This window comes from Sus scrofa, chromosome 3 (genome assembly GCF_054392235.1).
Source record: "Sus scrofa isolate SSC_HxYL_T2T_F1_AM1 chromosome 3, Sscrofa_HxYL_maternal_Yorkshire_Landrace_v2.0, whole genome shotgun sequence".
Taxonomy (NCBI): Eukaryota; Metazoa; Chordata; class Mammalia; order Artiodactyla; family Suidae; genus Sus; species Sus scrofa.
This window is the reverse complement of record NC_139385.1, coordinates 55,959,234-55,978,079: the sequence shown is the minus strand read 5'-3', so window position 1 is coordinate 55,978,079 and position 18,846 is coordinate 55,959,234. Positions and strand designations below refer to the sequence as shown.

Below are 18,846 nucleotides of genomic sequence, written 5' to 3'. Positions count from 1 at the left end.
ATACATATATACATTCTTTTTTCTCACATTACCATGCTCCATCATAAGTGGCCAGATATAACTCCCAGTGCTATACAGCAGGATCTCATTGCTTATACATTCCAAATGCAATAATTTGCATCTATTAACCCCAAATTCCCAGTCTCTCCGACTCCCTTCCCCTCCCCCTTGGCAACCACAAGTCCATTCTCCAAGTCCATGATTTTCTTTTCTGTGGAAAGGTTCATTTGTGCCGTTTATTAGATTCCAGATATAAGTGATATCATATTGTATTTGTCTTTCTCTTTCTGACTTCACTTAGTATGACAGTCTCTCATTCCATGGCATTATTTTGTTCTTTTTTATGGCTGAGTAGTATTCCATTGTGTACATATAACACATCTTCTTAATCCATTTATCTGTCGATGGATATTTAGGTTGTTTCCATGTCTTGGCTATTGTGAATAGTGCTGCAGTGAACATCTGGGTGCATGTATCTTTTTTAAGGAAAGTTTTGTCCAGATATATGCCAAACTAATCTTTAAGTGACAACGCAGATCAGTAACTATAGGGACCCTGGGAGGAGTCCTGGAGGGGTAAGAGAGAGTGAGAACACTTTTGGAGGTGGTGCATATATTCATTATCCTACATGGTGGTGGTTGAACAGGTGTAGACAAGGCGAAGCTCATCAAATTTTATTCTGTTAAAAAAAAAAAACAGTAGAAAGAAATCCCTGTCTTTATTTATTGTAAATCTGAGCCACAATCCCACTGAATTGTGGGAAATTCAGTCTCAGGTAGTGTCAGCCCTCCTCTCTGTGGGCTGCACCAAAATCTAAGAGGGGAGTTCCCGTCGTGGCGCAGTGGTTAACGAATCCGACTAGGAACCATGAGGTTGCGGGTTCGGTCCCTGCCCTTGCTCAGTGGGTTAACGATCCCGCGTTGCCGTGAGCTGTGGTGTAGGTTGCAGACGCGGCTCGGATCCTGCGTTGCTGTGGCTCTGGCGTAGGCCGGTGGCTACAGCTCCGATTCAACCCCTAGCCTGGGAACCTCCATATGCCGCGGGAGCGGCCCAAGAAATAGCAACAACAACAACAACATAAGACAAAAAAAGACAAAAGACAAAAAAAAAAAAAAAAAATCTAAGAGGCTGGCAGGGTGTCCCCCAAAGAAGCAATGCCCCAGTCCCCAGAACATCCCTGCTCCCATACCCTGTCCCCAGTCCCTGTCTGCATCCCCCTCCTCCAGAATCAATTCTCCACTCTTGTCCTGTGCAGCTCAACCCCTGAGGGAAGGTCACTGGTCTCCTCACTCTCTTTTCTCTCATTCCTTTACCAAATAGGTTTTGTGAAAGATGCCAAGAACTGAAAAATGCCCATTGACTCTCCAAGACCTTAATGCCTGCCTGTTCCTCTCTATCCCAAATGTTTACCCAAACTCACCAAATCACAACTGGCAGCTCCCACCTCCTATCCTGAACCACCACTGGTCCCCCCAGACCTTGAGAATTTGAAGTGTCAGAGTATTCAAGCAAGGTGATCTCTGACTGACTACCAATCTAATCCATAGATCATTCAGTTCCTGGCTCCCTACACATCATACTGGGACTGTTCTTACACCTCGACATCTTAATAAAAGCTTAATTTAATGGGGCTTGGACGTTTCCCCCCAGTCCTTTCACAGTCTACACGTGATGATTCTTCTAAACCCAGAAATCTAAGTATCCTTCCCAGGAGAATATCAGATTCCCAGGAGGATATCAGATTCCCAGGATGATTCCCAGATTTCCCCTTAACCGGAAATGTTGAGTTGGGCAGCTCTGCTCAAGGCCCCACCCTGGCTGCCCTGCCCCCACCCAACCCACCATGTCACCCTGTGTCCCCACTGGCTGATTCCTGCCTAAAAGGCACTTCCCACAGACTGCCAGAGTCTCAGGGCCAGTGCACACATCAGCAGAGAGTCTTACTCAGAGAAATTGCTTTTATAACACTTCTGGAACCAGGGCTGCAAGTGTTGGGGGCACTTTAGTGCTTGTTTTTCTCAGGCCCAGCTCATCACACTCCAGATCTGAGGTTTCTTGAAGTCTGTGCTTTAGCAGTTTTCTTCTCCACTGCATGCAGAAGGCAGCAACTTCCAATTCTTCTGGATCAGGGGAAGGCTGTCTCAAACCCTGGAGGAGAGAAAGATAATTCAGTACCAGGGGCCACTGTGCACACTCTTCCAGTATCAGCCGACTGGAGCTCCTAGAGGAGTCTTTCGAGTGTTGTTGGACTGGTTTTCTGATATTCTAGCCCTAATTTAATACAAAGAAAATAACTGTTTGAAGAGATCCTCTGAATTGGCGCCTACTCTCTCTTAACAGAGCAAAGATCTTATGTCTGTCACAATAGAATGTTCTGGGACTATAGTCAATTAAAAAAAATAATTATCTCTCTAATCCAAATTCTGCCTCCTTCTGGATCTTGCTTTTTCACTTGGATTTATGCAAAATGTCCTGTGAGTCTTTGGCCAGTGACCTAAGTAGAGCCAGGACAAAGTTGTACATTGCAGGCACTCAGCCTCTCACTCGCTTCTCCTGAACTCAAATGGCATGGGGACTGGTCCTACATTGGGTGGTGCTGAGGATCAGTGGGAGGCTATGGCTGTGGGCATGCTGGCATGTAGGCAGGAGAGATGCTCCCTGATCTTTAGGGCCAGTCCTAAGCTTTTCTCTCAGCCTTCTTTATATCCAAGAGATTCTGGAACCTGTAGTTCAAATATGCACATTTTTCAAATGCTTTTCACTGGGCATATCTGTTTTATGTACTCTTTGAATTTACCTGGAACAAAGTTTCTTTAAACTTGAAATGAAAATTCTCATTCTATTTATTTTGCACCTCCATACACTTGTCCACTATTCTAGATCTGTGGCTTCATGAAGTATACATTCTAATAAAAAGACAGGCAAATGCAAAATGGTGAGGAAAAGAAGACAAATACATAACTACAAAAGGTGCTAAGTGCTATGAATGAATTGTACAAGATACTAAAACAGTGGAAACTTGGTGTGTTTCGTTTAGATGTAGTGGAAGCATTTCATCCCTTCTGAGGAGGTGAATTTAAGTTGGGGCCTAAAAGATAAGAAGGAATCAGACAAAAGACAATTTGGAGGGGCAGGGGCACATCTCACACAGGTAGAATAGCACATGTGATGGCCCTGGCAGGGTGTTCTTTTGGGCCCCCAAATATTTCCCCTTTCCTGACTCCACTCATGACATAGAAAGCTGGAAAGGAAGTTGTTCCCATCCTAACAACAGGGAAAAAATCAGATAATCCACAAAATAGGAAAATAACTTTCCTTGAACTTACTAGAGAGCTGAGGTTAAAGGGCAACTAACTAGCCCAAAATCTCAGAGAAGACAGCCACTTTCAAGGAGAGACAATGGCCCAGCACTGACTTCCTTAGGATGAGAGGAAGATGAGAATAGCATGTGTCTAGGAAGATTTTATCTAAAATTCTTAACAGGAGTTCCCATTGTGTCTCAGTGGAAAGAAATCCAGCTAGTAACCATGAGATTGCATGCTTGATCCCTGGCCTTGCTCAGTGGGTTAAGGATCTGGCGTTGCCATGAGCTGGGGTGTAGGTTGCAGATGTGGCTCAGATCCCGGGTTGCTGTGGCTATGGTGTAGGCCAGCAGCTGTAGCTCCAATTAAACTCCTAGCCTGAGAACCTCCAGATGCCGTGGGTGTGGCCCTAAAAATCAAAAAATAAAAATATAAAATTCTTAACAAATTGTTATGGCCAAGTATAGACTCAGGAGAGTGTATGGGGCCCATGGGAGCCACAACTAAGAAAAATCCACGTCTCTTCATAGGTTTTCCCCAGGACCTCCCCTGGTGCTCCTTTCAGAGATTTGGGATAGGACAGGAGGTTGGGAATGTCTCCCTTGCAGTGCAGGCTTTGGGAAGGGAAGCAGCCACCACTGTAACAATGGCACAAATCCCTGCCCACACCTGTCTCTTACTGGAACAAAAGCTCAAGTCACTGAGGGAGAGACAGCAAACCCCGTCATCCCTAGGGCATAGGTCAAGACCACTGCAAGTGGAGAAAGAAAAGCAAATACAGTCTTCTACCTCTGGGAATAAGCAGGAAATCATCCTTAATTCACACCGTCAAAAGTCTCCTATTGCTGGAGGAGGAGCAGGATCACTGAGAATCCCAGTCCTGAGACCCAGGGACAGTAGGCCTGCCTACAGTTGAGGCAGAGTGAGGACAACAATAAGCACTACCACCTCCTGTTCAGACCAAGAATCAAGTCCCAAGTAATAACTAGGCTACAGAGAGGCAAGAATATTGAGAGGAAACATCTCTGAGGTGCACACTCACAAGGAAAGCCACAAGCTGAGAGTGGAATGGGAACACTGGTGAGAACCCTCTGGTAACCCAAACCCCACACTGAACACAAAGTAAAAATTTATAGTGGTTTCTTGAAGGTGACTATAACAATGTCACCCAAACTCTACTCAACTCTTGACTATATTGACTTCCCCACCCCATACTAAAGGTATAGAAGAAGAGATGGGCCCATTTGCAGGCATGCATACTACTCATTTTTAGTCTCCACCCATCTTACACATAATTTCAAATTTTCAATGGCAAATTCAAGACACACAAAGAAGAAAAATAAGCAAAGCAACCAAAAAACCCAGACTCTGATATAAACCACATGTTGGAACTATCAGATAAGAAATTTAAAATAGGAGTTCCCGTTGTGGTGCAGTGGTTAATCCGACTAGGAACCATGAGGTTGCGGGTTCGGTCCCTCGGTCCCAGCCCTTGCTCAGTGGGTTAACGATCCGGCGTTGCCGTGAGCTGTGGTGTAGGTCACAGACGCAGCTCAGATCCCGCATTGCTGTGGCTCTGGCATAGGCCGGTGGCTATAGCTCAGATTCGACCCCTACCCTGGGAACGTCCATATGCCGCAGGAGCGGCCCAAGGAATGGCAAAAAGACAAAAAAAAAAAAAAAAGAAAAGAAAGTTAGAATAACTATGATTGATATATTAATGACTTTAGTGGAAAAAGTAGACAAAATACATGAATAGATGGAGAATTTTAGCAGAGAGGAAAAAAAAAACCCACTAGAAATAATTGAATGGAGATGTTAAAAAGAAAAAAAAAAAAAAACATGGCAATGATGGAAGAACGCTTTGACAGACTCATCAGCCGACAGGACACAGCTGAAGAAAGAATCAGTGAAACTGAAGGTAGGTTGATAAAAATTAGCCAAACTAAAACACACAGGAAATTAGGAGACAGGTTTGAGGAAGAAATGAAGTTGAATTTAATAGCTAAGAAGCAGGTAAGTTTCTTCATGAATGTCTGTAATTTACCATGTTCCTCTCAGCTTGTGACACGAGTTCCATCTGTTACTCTGCATGTCTACTCTATGCCAGCATCCACTCTGGGGCTCAGCACTTACCCGGAGACTCGCAGCTTCTGCAGCCCTCACAGTCTTGGAGACAGCACAGAGGAGCTGCTGTGCATTTTCCACTAGGAGCTCTTCAGAGCACTTGCTTCTGGCCAGAGAGGCCTTTACACTTGGGATTTGAGAGGAGGAAAGCGGTTAACATTATACCAGGTAAGAGGTGTAATCTAAAATAAATACCAGAATGTCAGTCTCTTCCACAAAGCTAGGATACCTTTGTGGGGACTATTCAGAGAAAGAAAGTTCTAAAAGTATAATTTAACATTTGAATATAAAATTTTTGATACTAAGAAAGTAATACTCATATAATATCTGTAAATTAGTAAGTATGTTTTTAAATTTTTTTAATTGAAATATAGTTGAGGTACAGTATTATATATTACAGGTGTACAAAATAGTGATTTACAATTTTTAAAGGTTATATACTCCTGGGAAGGTGGGGCTGGAACATGCACATCTACTGTATACAGGGAAAATGGCTAACAGGGACCTACTATATAGCACAGGGACATCTGCTTGACGTTCTGTAATAACCTATGTGGGGAAAATAATGGATATATGTATACAAATAACTGATTCATTTTGCTGTAAACCTGAAGTTAATAAAATATTTTAAACCAACTATATCCCAATATAATTTTTTTAAAAAAGGTTATGCTCCTGGAGTTTCTTATGTGGCCCAGTGATAACAAACCTGACTCGTATCGATGAGGACTCAGGTTCAATCCCAGGCCTTGCTCAGTAGGTTAAAGATTTGACGTTGCCATGAGCTGTGGTGTAGGTCACAGACGCAGCTCAGATCCCATGTTGCTGTGGCATAGGGTGGCAGCTGCAGCTCCAATTCAACCCCTAGTCTGGAAACTTCTATATGCCATGGGTGCAGGCCTAAAAAGACAAAAAAAAAAAAAAAAGTTATACTCCTTTTATAGTATAAACTTGTGGCTATATCGCCCATGTTGTACAATATATCCTTGTAGCTTATTTTATGCATAGTACTTTGTCACTCTCAGTACCCTGCCCTTGTATTTCCCCTCCTCCCTTCTCTTGCCCACAGATAACCACTAGTTTTTTGTCTGTATCTGGTCTGCTAGGTTTATTTTAATTGAAAATAACTGAAGGGTAGTAGCAGAATAAATGCCAACATCCATACATAATGAAAGGAAACAAGAAGTTTTGTATAGATTTACATTCATGACTTAAAGTAAAAATCCTGATTAAAGATCAGACTGGTATTTCCTAACTGAATTACACACCTCAATGATACTTGCTGAATTTAAACTGAATATAGCTGAATTTAGTGAGACAAGTTGTTTTTCACCAGTGAAAATGATGATGCTATAATAAAACAGATAAACAAGGACCTACTGTATAGCACAGGAAACTATATTCAATATCTTGTGATAGGAGTTCCCACTGTGGCTCAGGGAAAACAAATCTGACTAGTATCCATGAGGACACAAGGTCAATCCCTGGCCTCGCTCAGTGGGATGAGGATCTGGCGTTGCAGTGAGCTATGGTGTAGGTTGCAGACATGGCTTAGATCTAGCATTGCCATGGCATAGGCCAGCAGCTACAACTCCGAATTGACCCCTAGCCAGGGAGCCTTTATATGCCATGGGTGCCGTCCTTAAAAGCCAAAAAAAAAAAAAAATCTTGTGATAACCTTTAACAGAAAAAAAATCTGAAAGAGACAAATAGACAACTAGGTAGAGATAGAAATATAACTGAATCACTTCACTGTACATCTGAAGCTAACACAATACCTCAAAAAAATTAAAAATTAAAAAAGAAAATGAAGATGCTGTGAAACTTAAGTGACTAACTTTTGTAAAATCTCAGGACTTCCAGGTCCTTTAAAGGACTGAGAGCTTGATAAATATACCTGTATTAATCATGCCCCTTTACTTTCTGTATGTCTGTTGCACTATTTTGGGGCATCTGATTTTAGAAAGGCTGCCCCTCCCAGTGTTAGCCAATTCCTGGAGATAGTAAACCCCATGCCTGCAAGTGCAAACCAACCCGTCCAAAGCCCACCCCCCTTTGTGGAGCCCTTGCACTTTGGGCCACTATTCCCCTGCCCTAATCACCCCAGGGCCAGATACCAGACGACTAGAGATAATCGCTGTGCTCCAGAGCCAGAATCCAAACTAGCCAATCCTAAACCTATCTAGCCTACTTCCCCTGCTCTGTCCATTCCTTCCCACAAAAACCAGAATAAAAGCTTTTGTTCATGCTTTCCCTTCACTCCTACTTTTTGATTCACCCTGGTGCCTCCAAGTATGCTCCTTCATGGCATGACTTGTGTTTCTAAGGGTCCAAGAAAGATCTTTCTCCTTGTTTTCCTCCTGTCGTATCCATGTTCGCATGTCCCACCATACCTGATTTAAACAAATCCTGAGCACCCTTACAACCATACCTATACTTAAAATACTAAAATTAATTAAAGTTTCTGTATCTTAAGCAGAAAAAATTGGGTAGCTAATCTTGAGTTGATTATGTGCCCAAAATATTATTTCCTAGAGAACAGTAGCCAACCTGTATGTTTAGTTTAAAAAGAATTTATATACACTGGTCTTGGCCATGTCATTTTTATGCCTCAGAATAATTGATAATAGTCTTAATTAACTACCAAGTTTTCCCATAATGCAAGAATATTACTAATAAAAGTTTTTGTTACTGATAAATATATCACTGCAGGTATTAAGGGATTTAGGTGGAAATGACACTGCCCTATACTTATATTATGATATTCTATATTATCAACATGAAAGCTGTTATATGGAGACAATGAACAAAAACAGCCCAACTCCAGAGTTTGGACATATTAAATGAATCAATCTTAACATAAGCTCTGTGCTGGCATAATTTTTCTTAGGCAAATGATAATTAAAGTGCTTTCACTTTGCAATTTTAGCGTATTTTTAGAGATAACAGGCTTTTTTGTTAGATATGATTAGTATAAAAACAGAGAGCCAGTGGTGAAAATATAAACATAATTACAAAGTAGAGGAGTTCCTGCTGTGGCTCAGTGGGTTAAGAACCCGACATGGTGTCCATGAGGACGCAAGGTTTGATCCCTGGCCTCGCTCTGCAGGTTAAGGACCTGGTGTTGCCATGAGCTGTGGTATAGGTCACAGATGTGGCTTGGATCTGGTGTTGCTATGGCTGTGGCGTAGACTAGCAGCTATAGCTCCAATTCGACTTCTAGTCTGAGAATTTCCGTATGCCACAGTTGCGGCCCTAAAAAGGAAAAGTAATTAATTAATTAAAAAATCATCATCTGTACTTATATGTTATCCTGAAGTGCTGTGAGCCCAGTGGCACCTCTGGAGTCAGTTGGAGGCATTATGAAGGAAGGAGGGCCAGGGTTGAAGGGCAGCCAGAGTTCTGATGTATTTGATACTTAAAAATTCCTTATGGCTACTTTACACTCACACCTACTCAGGAACTAGTTTTCCATGTTAAATCTTTTTGTCTTCCTTATGTCTATTATCAGACGTAATATTTGTGATACACTGAGAAATGACAGTCACCTAAATGTGTGTCTTATGCTCCGTAATTATACTCTATATTTTTAACATTTGATGTTCCCCAAATAAATGTAGATTCTTGGAGGATAAAACATTAAAAGGAGTATACAAAAGAAGGAATTATATTCCTCGCTCCAGAGAAAGAAGACAGCAGTTTCCCCCAGAGCCCTGTCCTACCTGGAGATGATACAGAGCTGCTTGCTCATTGTCTGAATCTGCTCTACCACACGCAGAAGCTCCTGGGAACATCTTTGGTCAACACAGTTCTTAGCAATGATCTGGATAAGTTTGGCGAAGTTTTGTCCAGAAGTTGCAATTTTCCTAGCAGAGGTAATGAGCTGGTCTTTGGTCTATACCAACAGAAACAACAAGAGTTAGAAGTAGGTAAACAACGCCCTTGCAGGTTTTCCCTAAGAAATCAGTAGCAAACTGTAAACATCCAAAACTTGCTTGGCACAGCTTATTTTAGCCCCAGAACAAACACAATTTAGCTTGGTCCCAAACCAAAATCTTCTAAACCTCCTCCAGTGGCTTCAAGACCAGCCATTTCTGATTAGTAAGAAGCTTACTCTTCTGAAAACCACAGAAGGAAATGGTCCAGGCCCATCCGTCTGTGAGGGCTACTGAAGGGAAGGCAGCCCAGCCTCAAAGTCTTGAGCTAGACTTTCTCCATAGGAGCTGTGGCCTACAGTGGCTCAGAGATTGTTTTCAGCAGGCCCAAGACAGAAATGAGGTCCCTTAGAAGGGCCTGGTATGGGGAACATGCAGGTTGGAAGAGGTTTTGCCCCCCCCCCAAGAAAAGAACAGGTGACATGTAATTAAAGTTGTCCCCCAACCAAAGCCAGTGAAAAGCAGTCCTCATCTCCTCTAGGATGTGCTGGCCCTGAGTGGCCATCCTTCAGGAGCTTGCAGCCCTTTTATCTCTATTTTGGGGGATTTTTTCTTCTTTCTTTCCTTTTTATTTATTTTTTTCTTCTTAGAGCCACACCCAAGGCATATGGAAGTTCCCAGGCTAGGGTCTGAATTGGAGCCATAGCTGCTGGCCTACACCACAGCCATAGCAATGTGGGATCTGAGCCATGTCTGTGACCTACACCACAATTCACTGCAACACCAGATGGTTAACTCAGTGAACAGGCCAGGGATTAAACCTACATCCTCATGGATACTAGTTGGATTTCGTTTCTGCTGAGCCATGATGGAACTCCAGGGATTTTTTTTTTTTTTTTTTTTTTTTTTGACTACCCCCACAGCATGTGGAAGTTCCCAGGCCAGAGATCAAACCTGCACCACAACAGTGACTTGAGCCACAGCAGTGACAACACTGAGTCCTTAACCTCTAGGCCACTAAGAAATTCCTATTTCAGGGAATTTTTTGTTTGTTTGTTTTTGGGGGGCTGCACCTGTGACATAATGGAGGTTCTCAGGCTGGGGGTCAAATCAGAGCTGTAGCCAATGGCCTACACCACAGCCACAGCAACACCAGATCTGAGCCTCATCTGTGACCTACACCACAGCTCATGGCAACACCAGATCCTTAACCCATTGATCAAGGCCAGGGATCAAATCTGCATCCTCATGGATGCTAATCAGATTCATTTCTGCCGAGCCATGACAGGAACTTCTCAGGGAATTTTTAAAGACATAAATGGTTCCCTTCGGTTCACCCTCTAGGATAAGAATGATTGATCTTACAGATGGCAGCTTCTGGCAAATTATCTTCCTTGATGGACTAAGGCATAACCTTAGTAACAAGCCCAAGGACAGAAAGAGAAATGAAATGAGCTTTATGATAGAGCTCAGAATAGAGAGAAGATAGCATCTAAAAATGCCATATGCCTGGAGGCCCCGGAGCACAGCCCCTCCTTTCTGGGAGCTGCCCGTTTGACCCAGATCCAGCAGGGCAGCAGCCAGGAACCCCGTTCCCCTGTGACACCCAGTCCTCCCCGCACCCACTGAAGGCCACATACCAGGACGCATCCTCTCCTCCTCAGACCCTGAGCCATCAGGAATACCTCCTTGGCCATCTCCTGGGTAATCCGGGTCATTCTGTTCCCACTGTCCATACCACCATGCTCAGGGAGAGACTGGTCCATCTCCACATGCAGCCAGGCTGGACAACTGGCAGGGCTGCAAGGGCTGTGGCTATGCTGCTGCTGTAAGAAGACAGGGTGGGGAGTTCCCCTTGTGGCTTAGCGGTAATGAACCAGACTAGTATCCATGAGGACTCGGGTTCAATCCCTGGCCTCGCTCAGTGGGTTAAGGATCAGGCGTTGCTGTGAGCTCTGGTGTAGGTTGCAGACATGGCTTGGATCCAATGTTACTGTGGCTGTGGTATAGGCCGGCAGCTACAACTCCAATTCGACCCCTAGCCTAAGAACTTCCATATGCTGTGGGTATGGCCCTAAAAAAAAAAAAAAAAAAAAAAAAAGACAGGTGGAACTGATGAAATTCAGACACTCAGAACTTTAAACCACAGTGAGGATGTTAATGGCCTCTTTATGATTTTTAAAAGAAAAGTGGGAATCAAGAGGGTTTCCTGATCCCCACATGCCAGCAGCCCTTGGCAGTCCTCTCCAAGGATGAAAATGGCAAATATGCAGTTTGGTGGTCCTTGGGCCAAGGGATGGAAAACTAGGAAATAGTCTTTTCAACTCATATCTCATCTGCAACTATCAGGGACCTTAAGCATCCAAAGATGGAAGTGTTTCCAGGCTCTTCAGTAATGAAGGAAGGAGTTCCCATTGAGGCTCAGCAGGTTTAGATCCCAACATAGTGTCCATGAGGATATGACTTCAAATCCTGACCTCGCTCAGAAGGTTAAAGATCTGGCATTGCTGCTGCTTCAGCGTAGGTCTCAGACGTGGGTCTGATCTTGTGTTGCTGTGGCTGTGGTGTAGGCCGGCAACTGCAGCTCTGATTCGACCCCTAGACGGGGAACATCCATATGCCGCAGGTGCAGCCCTAAAAAGAAAAGAAAAAAATAATAATGAAGGAGGCTAGGATTGTGCTGAAGATCCCCTAACTGGAATAAAAAGTTCTAGGTTGTGACTTACAAGTGCCCAGAATATGCATAGCCCTTCCCAAGACCACGCCTCCCTTAGGTGCTCACTGTTTGAGGTGCAGTTCTGGGCCGTGTGGAGGGTGCCTCTGTCCCCCGCAGCCCCAGAGAGTGGGACAGTGGAGCAGACATACACCATGGATGGTGATCTCCCTTCTCCACACACCCCCCCACTGGGGGAGCCCTCTAGGCAGGGCTTTGTCCCTGTTGTCCCCTTCTATGCCCTGGAATTGTGTGTGGGAGCGAGCCTGCTTCCTTGGGGTAGGAACCCCGGAATGTGAGGCCTTGCTCTTCACCCAGAGGAAAGCAGCCTCAACTAGGGAGGCGACACCCCTCTCTGGGTGGGAGTTATGCTGGGGGCCGGCTGGCCCAGGCACTTGGTTCTGTGAAATCATGGCAGGAGGCTTTGATGAACAGTGGACTATGGGAGGTGAACTGAGAGAAACCCAATGTGTTGTCAGTGACAACAGCAGCATCAAGATTGTGTCCTAGAGCCTCGTGGCAAAAGGATTAGGATGGGCTTGCAGGGCGTCTGACTGGCCAGAAGCTAGGGAGCAGAAGAGCCTGAACAAAGAGGACTGGGGCTGCAGGGGCAAGGGAACCACACCTGCCCTCCTCTCAGACACTTCAGGAATAAGGACCTTCTCACGGTAATGACTTTTTTTTTTTTTTTTGTCTTTTTAGGGCCACATTGGCAGCATATGGAGGTTCCCAGGCTAGGGGTCGAATCAGAGCTGTAGCAGCTGGCCTACACCACAGCCACAGCAATGCGGGATCCGAGTCATGCCTACGACCTACACCACAGCTCAAGGCAACGCCAGATCTTTAACCCACTGAGCGAGGCCAGGAATCGAACTTGCATCCTCATGGATGCTAGTCAGGTTTGTTAACCACTGAGCCATGATGAGAACTCCACGGTAATGACATTTTAATGAGAAAAATGAAGAGTAATGAGGTGGAGAAAACATGGTTTGGTCAGCTGGATCTTGGGAGAAAGCCCGGGAAAATGTTTCCAGGCGGGGGCGGGGGGAGTCTGTGCAGCCAAGCATAAGGTCACAGAGGGGACAGATCAGGTTGTACATAAAATGCTGGCCTGAGCACGTCTGGTTGGGACGTTCTCCGGCACTGCCAGCCTATTGTATCTCCCACAGTCAGTGTTAAGTAAGTCAGATGCTTGGGCTCCACGACGCCTGACACTGTCTGGCGTGTCCCAGAAGGAAATGACTGTGCATGGAAAGGGTTCAACAGATCCAGCAGCCCTCCAGTAAATCTTTCTTTCTTTTTTAAGCAGCTTGCTCTCTGTATTTTATTTTATTTTAATTTTATTTTTAGGGCTGCACCTGTGACAAATGGAAGTCCCCAGGCTAGGGGTTGAATAGGAGCTACAGCTGCCTGCCTACATACACCACAGTCACAGCAACGTGGGAGCCCAGCCCCATCTGTGATCTATGCTGTGGCTTGTAGATCTTTAACCCACTGAACGAGGCCAGGGATCAAACCTGCATCATCATGGATACTAGTCAGGTTCTTAACTCACAGCGCCACAATGGGAACTCCCAGTAAATCTTTCTCTTTGCCTAAAAGGGCTCAAGTTGGATTCTTGCCACTTGCAAACTGGAGAACCCTGATTGGAACAGGGAGGTAATATCACAGAGGTCAAGGCGGCAGGAAGCAGCCAGAGGTGTGCTGTCAGTCACAGCAAAGGGAACGCCTTCTAGATGGGGCCATGGGAGAAACTTCATAAAGGCCATCGTTGTAGGCACTACAACAGGGCATTAACTATGTGCCAGGCAAGTGCAACTATTTTATGTGGATTCTTTCATCAACCCTCCGCCAGTGTTCCCATTTTCTAGACCAAAGTCTTGAAGTCCAAAATAGCTAAGAAACCTCTCTGAGATCTCAAAACTTGGCAATGGTAGAGGCAGGCTCAGACCAGGCAGTCTGATTCCTGATCATGGATTCTCAAAGGCTGCCCTGTGATGCCTGCCAGCCGTGCCTTACACTCTTGGCACCAGGACAGCTTTTTCTGGAACTTGACAAGGGGCTTTCGTTCCTAGAAAGAAGGCTGAGGCAGGAGAGGAGAGATTCGGTCTTTCCTACCTTGCCCAGGTCGGCTGCATTTGTTCCGGCGATGACTGGATCAGCATTGCGGGTCCCTACTGAGCTCCCTGGGGTGTCTCCTGTAGCAGCACCCTGAGAATCTACACTGCTGACTGCAGCTGCTCCTGCTGCACCATCCCCATGGTGGAGCTGGGGCTGGGCAGGGTCCTGTTCATCCTTGGGCTTCAAGCACTGGGCCAGGAGTCTGCAGGCCTGGGTGTGACCACCTTTCCAGGCCTGGAGCTGGGCCATTGTGTGGAGGGCCTTGGCTGCCAACTCCCACTGAAGCCAGTCCTCTGAGTGTTTTTGGAGCACAGGGACCCTCTGGGCCACCTCCTTGGTGATCAGAATGCTCTCCAGAGCCCTAGGAAGGTCTTCCCGGCAGGGCCCAGGTTCCTGACCTCCTGCCACAATTCCCTGCACAGCTTGGATACCAGACACCATTCTTTCCAGAGAGCTCTCTGTCCCAGTCTGGGTGTCTGTGCAGACAGATAGCCTTGGGCTGAAGGCATCCTGGAGGGCATGTTCAGAGTCAGCATTGATGCTGCTGAGGTGGCCAGTCAGGGCCTTGGCTTGAAAGGTGAGCTCCAAGCAGAGAAGGTCAAATCGTGTGGACAGGCTGGGTGACGGTTTGGGGAAGGAGGCCAGAATTGGTGCCACATCCAGCAGAGCGTCTGTGAGCACGTGGACTTCCCTGCACAGAAAGGAGATCTCGCCCTTCACCTGCTCATCCCCACACTGAAGGCAAGACAACCTGGAGGCTTCTTGTAGCCTCTGAGAAACGTCTGCTGCCTGGGCCAACCCTTCCTGCAGCCCCTGCTGGTCCTTCACAGCCTGTCGCAGGGGCAGTAGGAACAGGCCTTGTCTCCCGCTGAGCCTCTCTAGGCTCTGGAGCAGGTCTTGGACAGCCACTGACCACATAAGGCAACTGTCTTTAATGCTCTCCTCCCACAACCTGGGGGCTTGGAAACCATTAGAGGCCAGAACCTTGTCCAAAAGCTGTTTAGCATGGGTCTCTGCCTCCTCCAATCTGCACTGAATTTGTAAATATGCTTCTGGATGCCCAGTTGAGTCAGAATCCTTCTTCCCCAAATCCACGGGCCCACTTTTGGCTGCTAGTTGAACCATTGAGGCTAAATTCTGCTGAAGCTCCATGAACACTGCCACATTCCCTGGAAGATCAGCTGCTGGACTGTTGCAAAATAGCTGTTGACACAGAGAATACCAGTCACCAGCTATGGCTACTGAACCTTTTCTGGTTTCCCTGGTTCTCCCAGATAGTTGGAGAGCCACTTCCAGAAGCTCATCAGTTCTAGGAGTTGTGCAATGTTCTATCTCCTTTGCTAGGTCAATAACAGAAGGTGCCAGTGGTGGGACTTCTTGGAGTCCTTTCATTCTCTCTGACTCCATTGATCCCTCTCCAGCCAGGGCCTCCGAAGCTGCATCCTTAGCTGCATCCTGTTCCTGCAGCATGCTGCAAGTTGAGGTCACTCCCTGGTGGCTCTGGCTCTCTACTACAAGGACAGGTTTGCTGGTGGCAGGGAGTGGAGAGCCCTGCCTCTGTGGACAGGGGTCGAGTATCAAGGGGCAGGAAAGATGGTCCCTTGGTGAATAGGAGGTGCCTGGGTCACTTTTCCCCAACCCAGGCTTCCTCTGGTGTTTCAGTTTAGGAACTGTGCAGTCCTGGAGGCTGGGGCAAATGAAATATGGTTGTCTCTTAGCCATGGCAAACCTTTGGACTTGGTCCCTAAGGGGGCTGAGAATATCTGGATGGTTAGTCCCATCCAGCCCCACTCGGATGCTCTGAGCTGAATAGATCAAATGTTTTGCCACTGTTAAAAGTGCATCTGTGTTCTGAGAGCCATGCCCACCTGAACAGTGCTGGGCTGCTGCACCCAGGACCCGAGAGGATTGCTCTAGCTGTTGGACCAAGACTCTCAAGCCATTCCGGAAAATGGGATCTCTATTTTGGTCCACATACCTCCTCATCACCTGCACTATGTGTATCGCTCGACCTTGCAAATATGCCACAAGGGGAGAAAACTCTCTGGAATCTCCACTCCTCAAAGCCCATGGAAAAAAGTCCAAGTGCTTGGTCATTTCCTGAATGGACACAGTGAGAAACTCGGGAATATTGAGAACATCATCAAAACATGCTAATAAGCTTGCAGATGTCATGGCCCACTCCTGAAGTAGGGCCTGCAGGGCAGCTGGGCTCCAGTCCAGACCAGACCCTGGGGGGCTTTGTGAGAAAAGCTGTTGCACTCTGACTACCAGCCCCCAAAGGCCTGCCATGGTGACCTCCATGTCTTTGCAGGTCTGCTGTTGGGGGCAGCAAACCAAGACCAAGTGAGCCACTCTGAGCATCTGCTTGGCCTGGTCTTGGAAAGCAGCGAGGAGAAGCTGGAGGCTCTTGGGCAAGGCCTCGCCTTCGCATGGGCAAGAGACTGGAGAAGTCGCCAAGGCGGCCTGGACCAGTCTTTGAAGAGGACTTCGCGTGTCTGTGAACGTGTCCAGGATCCGGCGCAGCAGCCCCATGCGGACCCCCTGGGACAGGTCCTCAGTCGCGGCCCGCAATTCTGCGCACTTCTTCCCAGGCTCCTGGATCCCTCCGCCCGTCTCCGGAGGCCGGTCGATTGGGCCGAGGCGCCGGGCGCTGACGTTCCGGAGCTCCAGCAGCCGGCGGCAGCCGGCCACCAGGCGCAGACGCTCGGGCGGCGCGGAGCAGGAGGCCAGGCGCATGCAGTGCCAGACCACTGCTGCCAGCGGCGCGTCCATCCCGCTACACAGCCGCTCGGGCCCGGGCGCCGCCAGCAGCTGGTGCAGTTGCTGCAGGAGCCGGGGGAACACGCCGTGCTGAGCGCTCGTCGCCGGGGCCGAGGCGCCAGGCTCCAGGCGCCCCAGCAGCTCGCCCAGGGCCTTCCTGGCCACAGCGAAGACGTGGCGCCGGGCGGTGACCAGCTGAGGATCATGAGGACGCCGGAGGTGGCCGCGAGCGGCCTCGAGCAGCGCGGGGACGCAGCCCCGCAGCAGGAGGCGGGCGGGTCTTAGGCGCTCCCCGGCTCCGCGCGCGGTCAGGCCGCCCAGGGTCTGCAGCGCCGCCGCCAAGTCCGCGAAGGGGCCGCGCAGCGAGGCCGCATCGCCCGCCGCTTCTAGTGCGTCCAGACAGGTCAGGCACCATCCCGCCGCCCGCACCATCTTCCTCGCCATGGCCGCGTCTTCTAGGAGCAGGACCTGTTCGGGCAATCGGGGAAAGGAGCTGGGAAATGCCTGCACGTTTCTGGAGCCGAAGCGAGAGCAATGGCAATTGCTTCGCCACCCACGTTGTACAAATAAAAGTCCTCCAAAAAGATTGAAGAGAATCTCAGAGCCAATAATAATAATAATAATAATAATAATAATAATAGTATCACCCGAGTTATGTTTTAAAAAAAATTTGTCTCATCTGAGAATGTAAGCCCCCCTGAATTGAGCTACATTTAATGTGAGGTCCAAGTCTGGGTTTGAAGCATCCATCTCTCCTGATTAGAGGGGAAACAGTCCACATGGTAACCAACACATCACAAAGAAAAGTGTTGAGGAAGGACTTAACTCTTTGCTTGAAAATGATGGTGGCTATGGAGATGGCCTCTCCAGGGAGTGCCTCTGAGAAATCTTTCCTAGTTTGACTCTGTGGCTCCCTGACAGCTCTGTTCATCTCCTTCAACAGAGTTAGTACCCAAACACTTCCAAGAGCCTGCCCTTTTTCCCTCTCCTCCTCCCATCAGCAGGTGCCAAAGTCTTCTGGCTCTGCCTCTCTCATCTCCCTACCTCAAATCTTGCTTTAATGAGGCTCTGTTAAATGACAAATAACCCACACAATTAGAGTTTTAACGATGAACATTATTAATATATTAATATCTGATAATATTTAAGGCATGTGGATTCTAACAAGGAGCAATGTCTTAAGCTAAAAGGGTTCTGCCAGCTAGTGGAATGTCAGGATGGAGAGTGGGGAGTTTTTGGAGGCTGAGTCGTTTTCCTGGCCACTGAGATCCTCCCAGCTATAGGGCAATGCAGCAGGTCAGTCAAATAGGCTGAGAGTTGCAGGGGTTTCCATGGCTTCTCCCCAGTGCTCCTGGCCATGGGTAAGGTGTGAAATGCACCCCTTATTATTAGGGTTTGGTGGCCAAGTGTGGGGATGAGGAGGTCACACGTGGGTTTAAGATCATAGACTCTTAACTCAGTGTGTCTACCCAGCTCCCTATGGCAGCTTCCACATTTAGCATTCATTATATGGATAATGAACTCTGTGTGACCTTGGCATAAGCTTGGGCAGGTTTCTCTCTCTGGGGTGAGCATCCCTTGTGGGAAAGACATTCCGCATCCATGCTTCCCAGCAGTGGCAGTGAGCTCTCTGTCCAGACCAACCGGCCAGCCAGCTCTGACATCAGCCTCACCTTCGTGGTGTCCACCAGGATCTGCTGAGCTGTGGTCACTAGCTCCTCCTGGTGGCTCTGACATTCCGGCCGAAGATGGAGCTTCTGCGCTACCAGTGTGATGTTCCTTGAAGACAGGATCAGAGACTCAGCAGCAGCCCCCATTTCTTCCTGGAAGCGTTCTTCCTCACAGTCTCCTGCCAGCCTGGACAGACACATTTTCACTCAGCATTAACCAAAACTCCATGAAGGTAATGTTACAAAAAAGAAGCATCTCATAAGGAAACTATGAT

The 18,846-nt window shown here is 47.3% G+C and overlaps 1 protein-coding gene across 5 annotated transcripts in view; it reads right to left on the bottom strand.

Annotated features, from left to right (window-relative positions):
• Positions 1–202: 202 nt before the first annotated feature.
• Positions 203–18,846, bottom strand: part of LOC146404640 (uncharacterized) — a 35,260-nt gene continuing 16,616 nt past the window's right edge. For 2 of the 5 annotated variants that reach the window (XM_085018427.1, XM_085018429.1), the window contains 7 exons: positions 18,575–18,758; positions 14,136–17,369; positions 10,945–11,130; positions 9,152–9,324; positions 5,439–5,556; positions 1,945–2,148; positions 203–679 (listed from right to left, as the gene is read on the bottom strand). In XM_085018427.1, the coding sequence (XP_084874553.1) occupies positions 1,960–2,148; positions 5,439–5,556; positions 9,152–9,324; positions 10,945–11,130; positions 14,136–17,369; positions 18,575–18,758 (4,084 nt within the window). In that variant the 3' untranslated portion in view covers positions 203–679; positions 1,945–1,959. Of the gene's footprint in view, positions 2,149–5,438; positions 5,557–9,151; positions 9,325–10,944; positions 11,131–14,135; positions 17,370–18,574; positions 18,759–18,846 lie in introns of all 5 variants that reach the window. The other 3 variants (XM_085018428.1, XM_085018431.1, XM_085018430.1) reach the window with 3 other exon arrangements.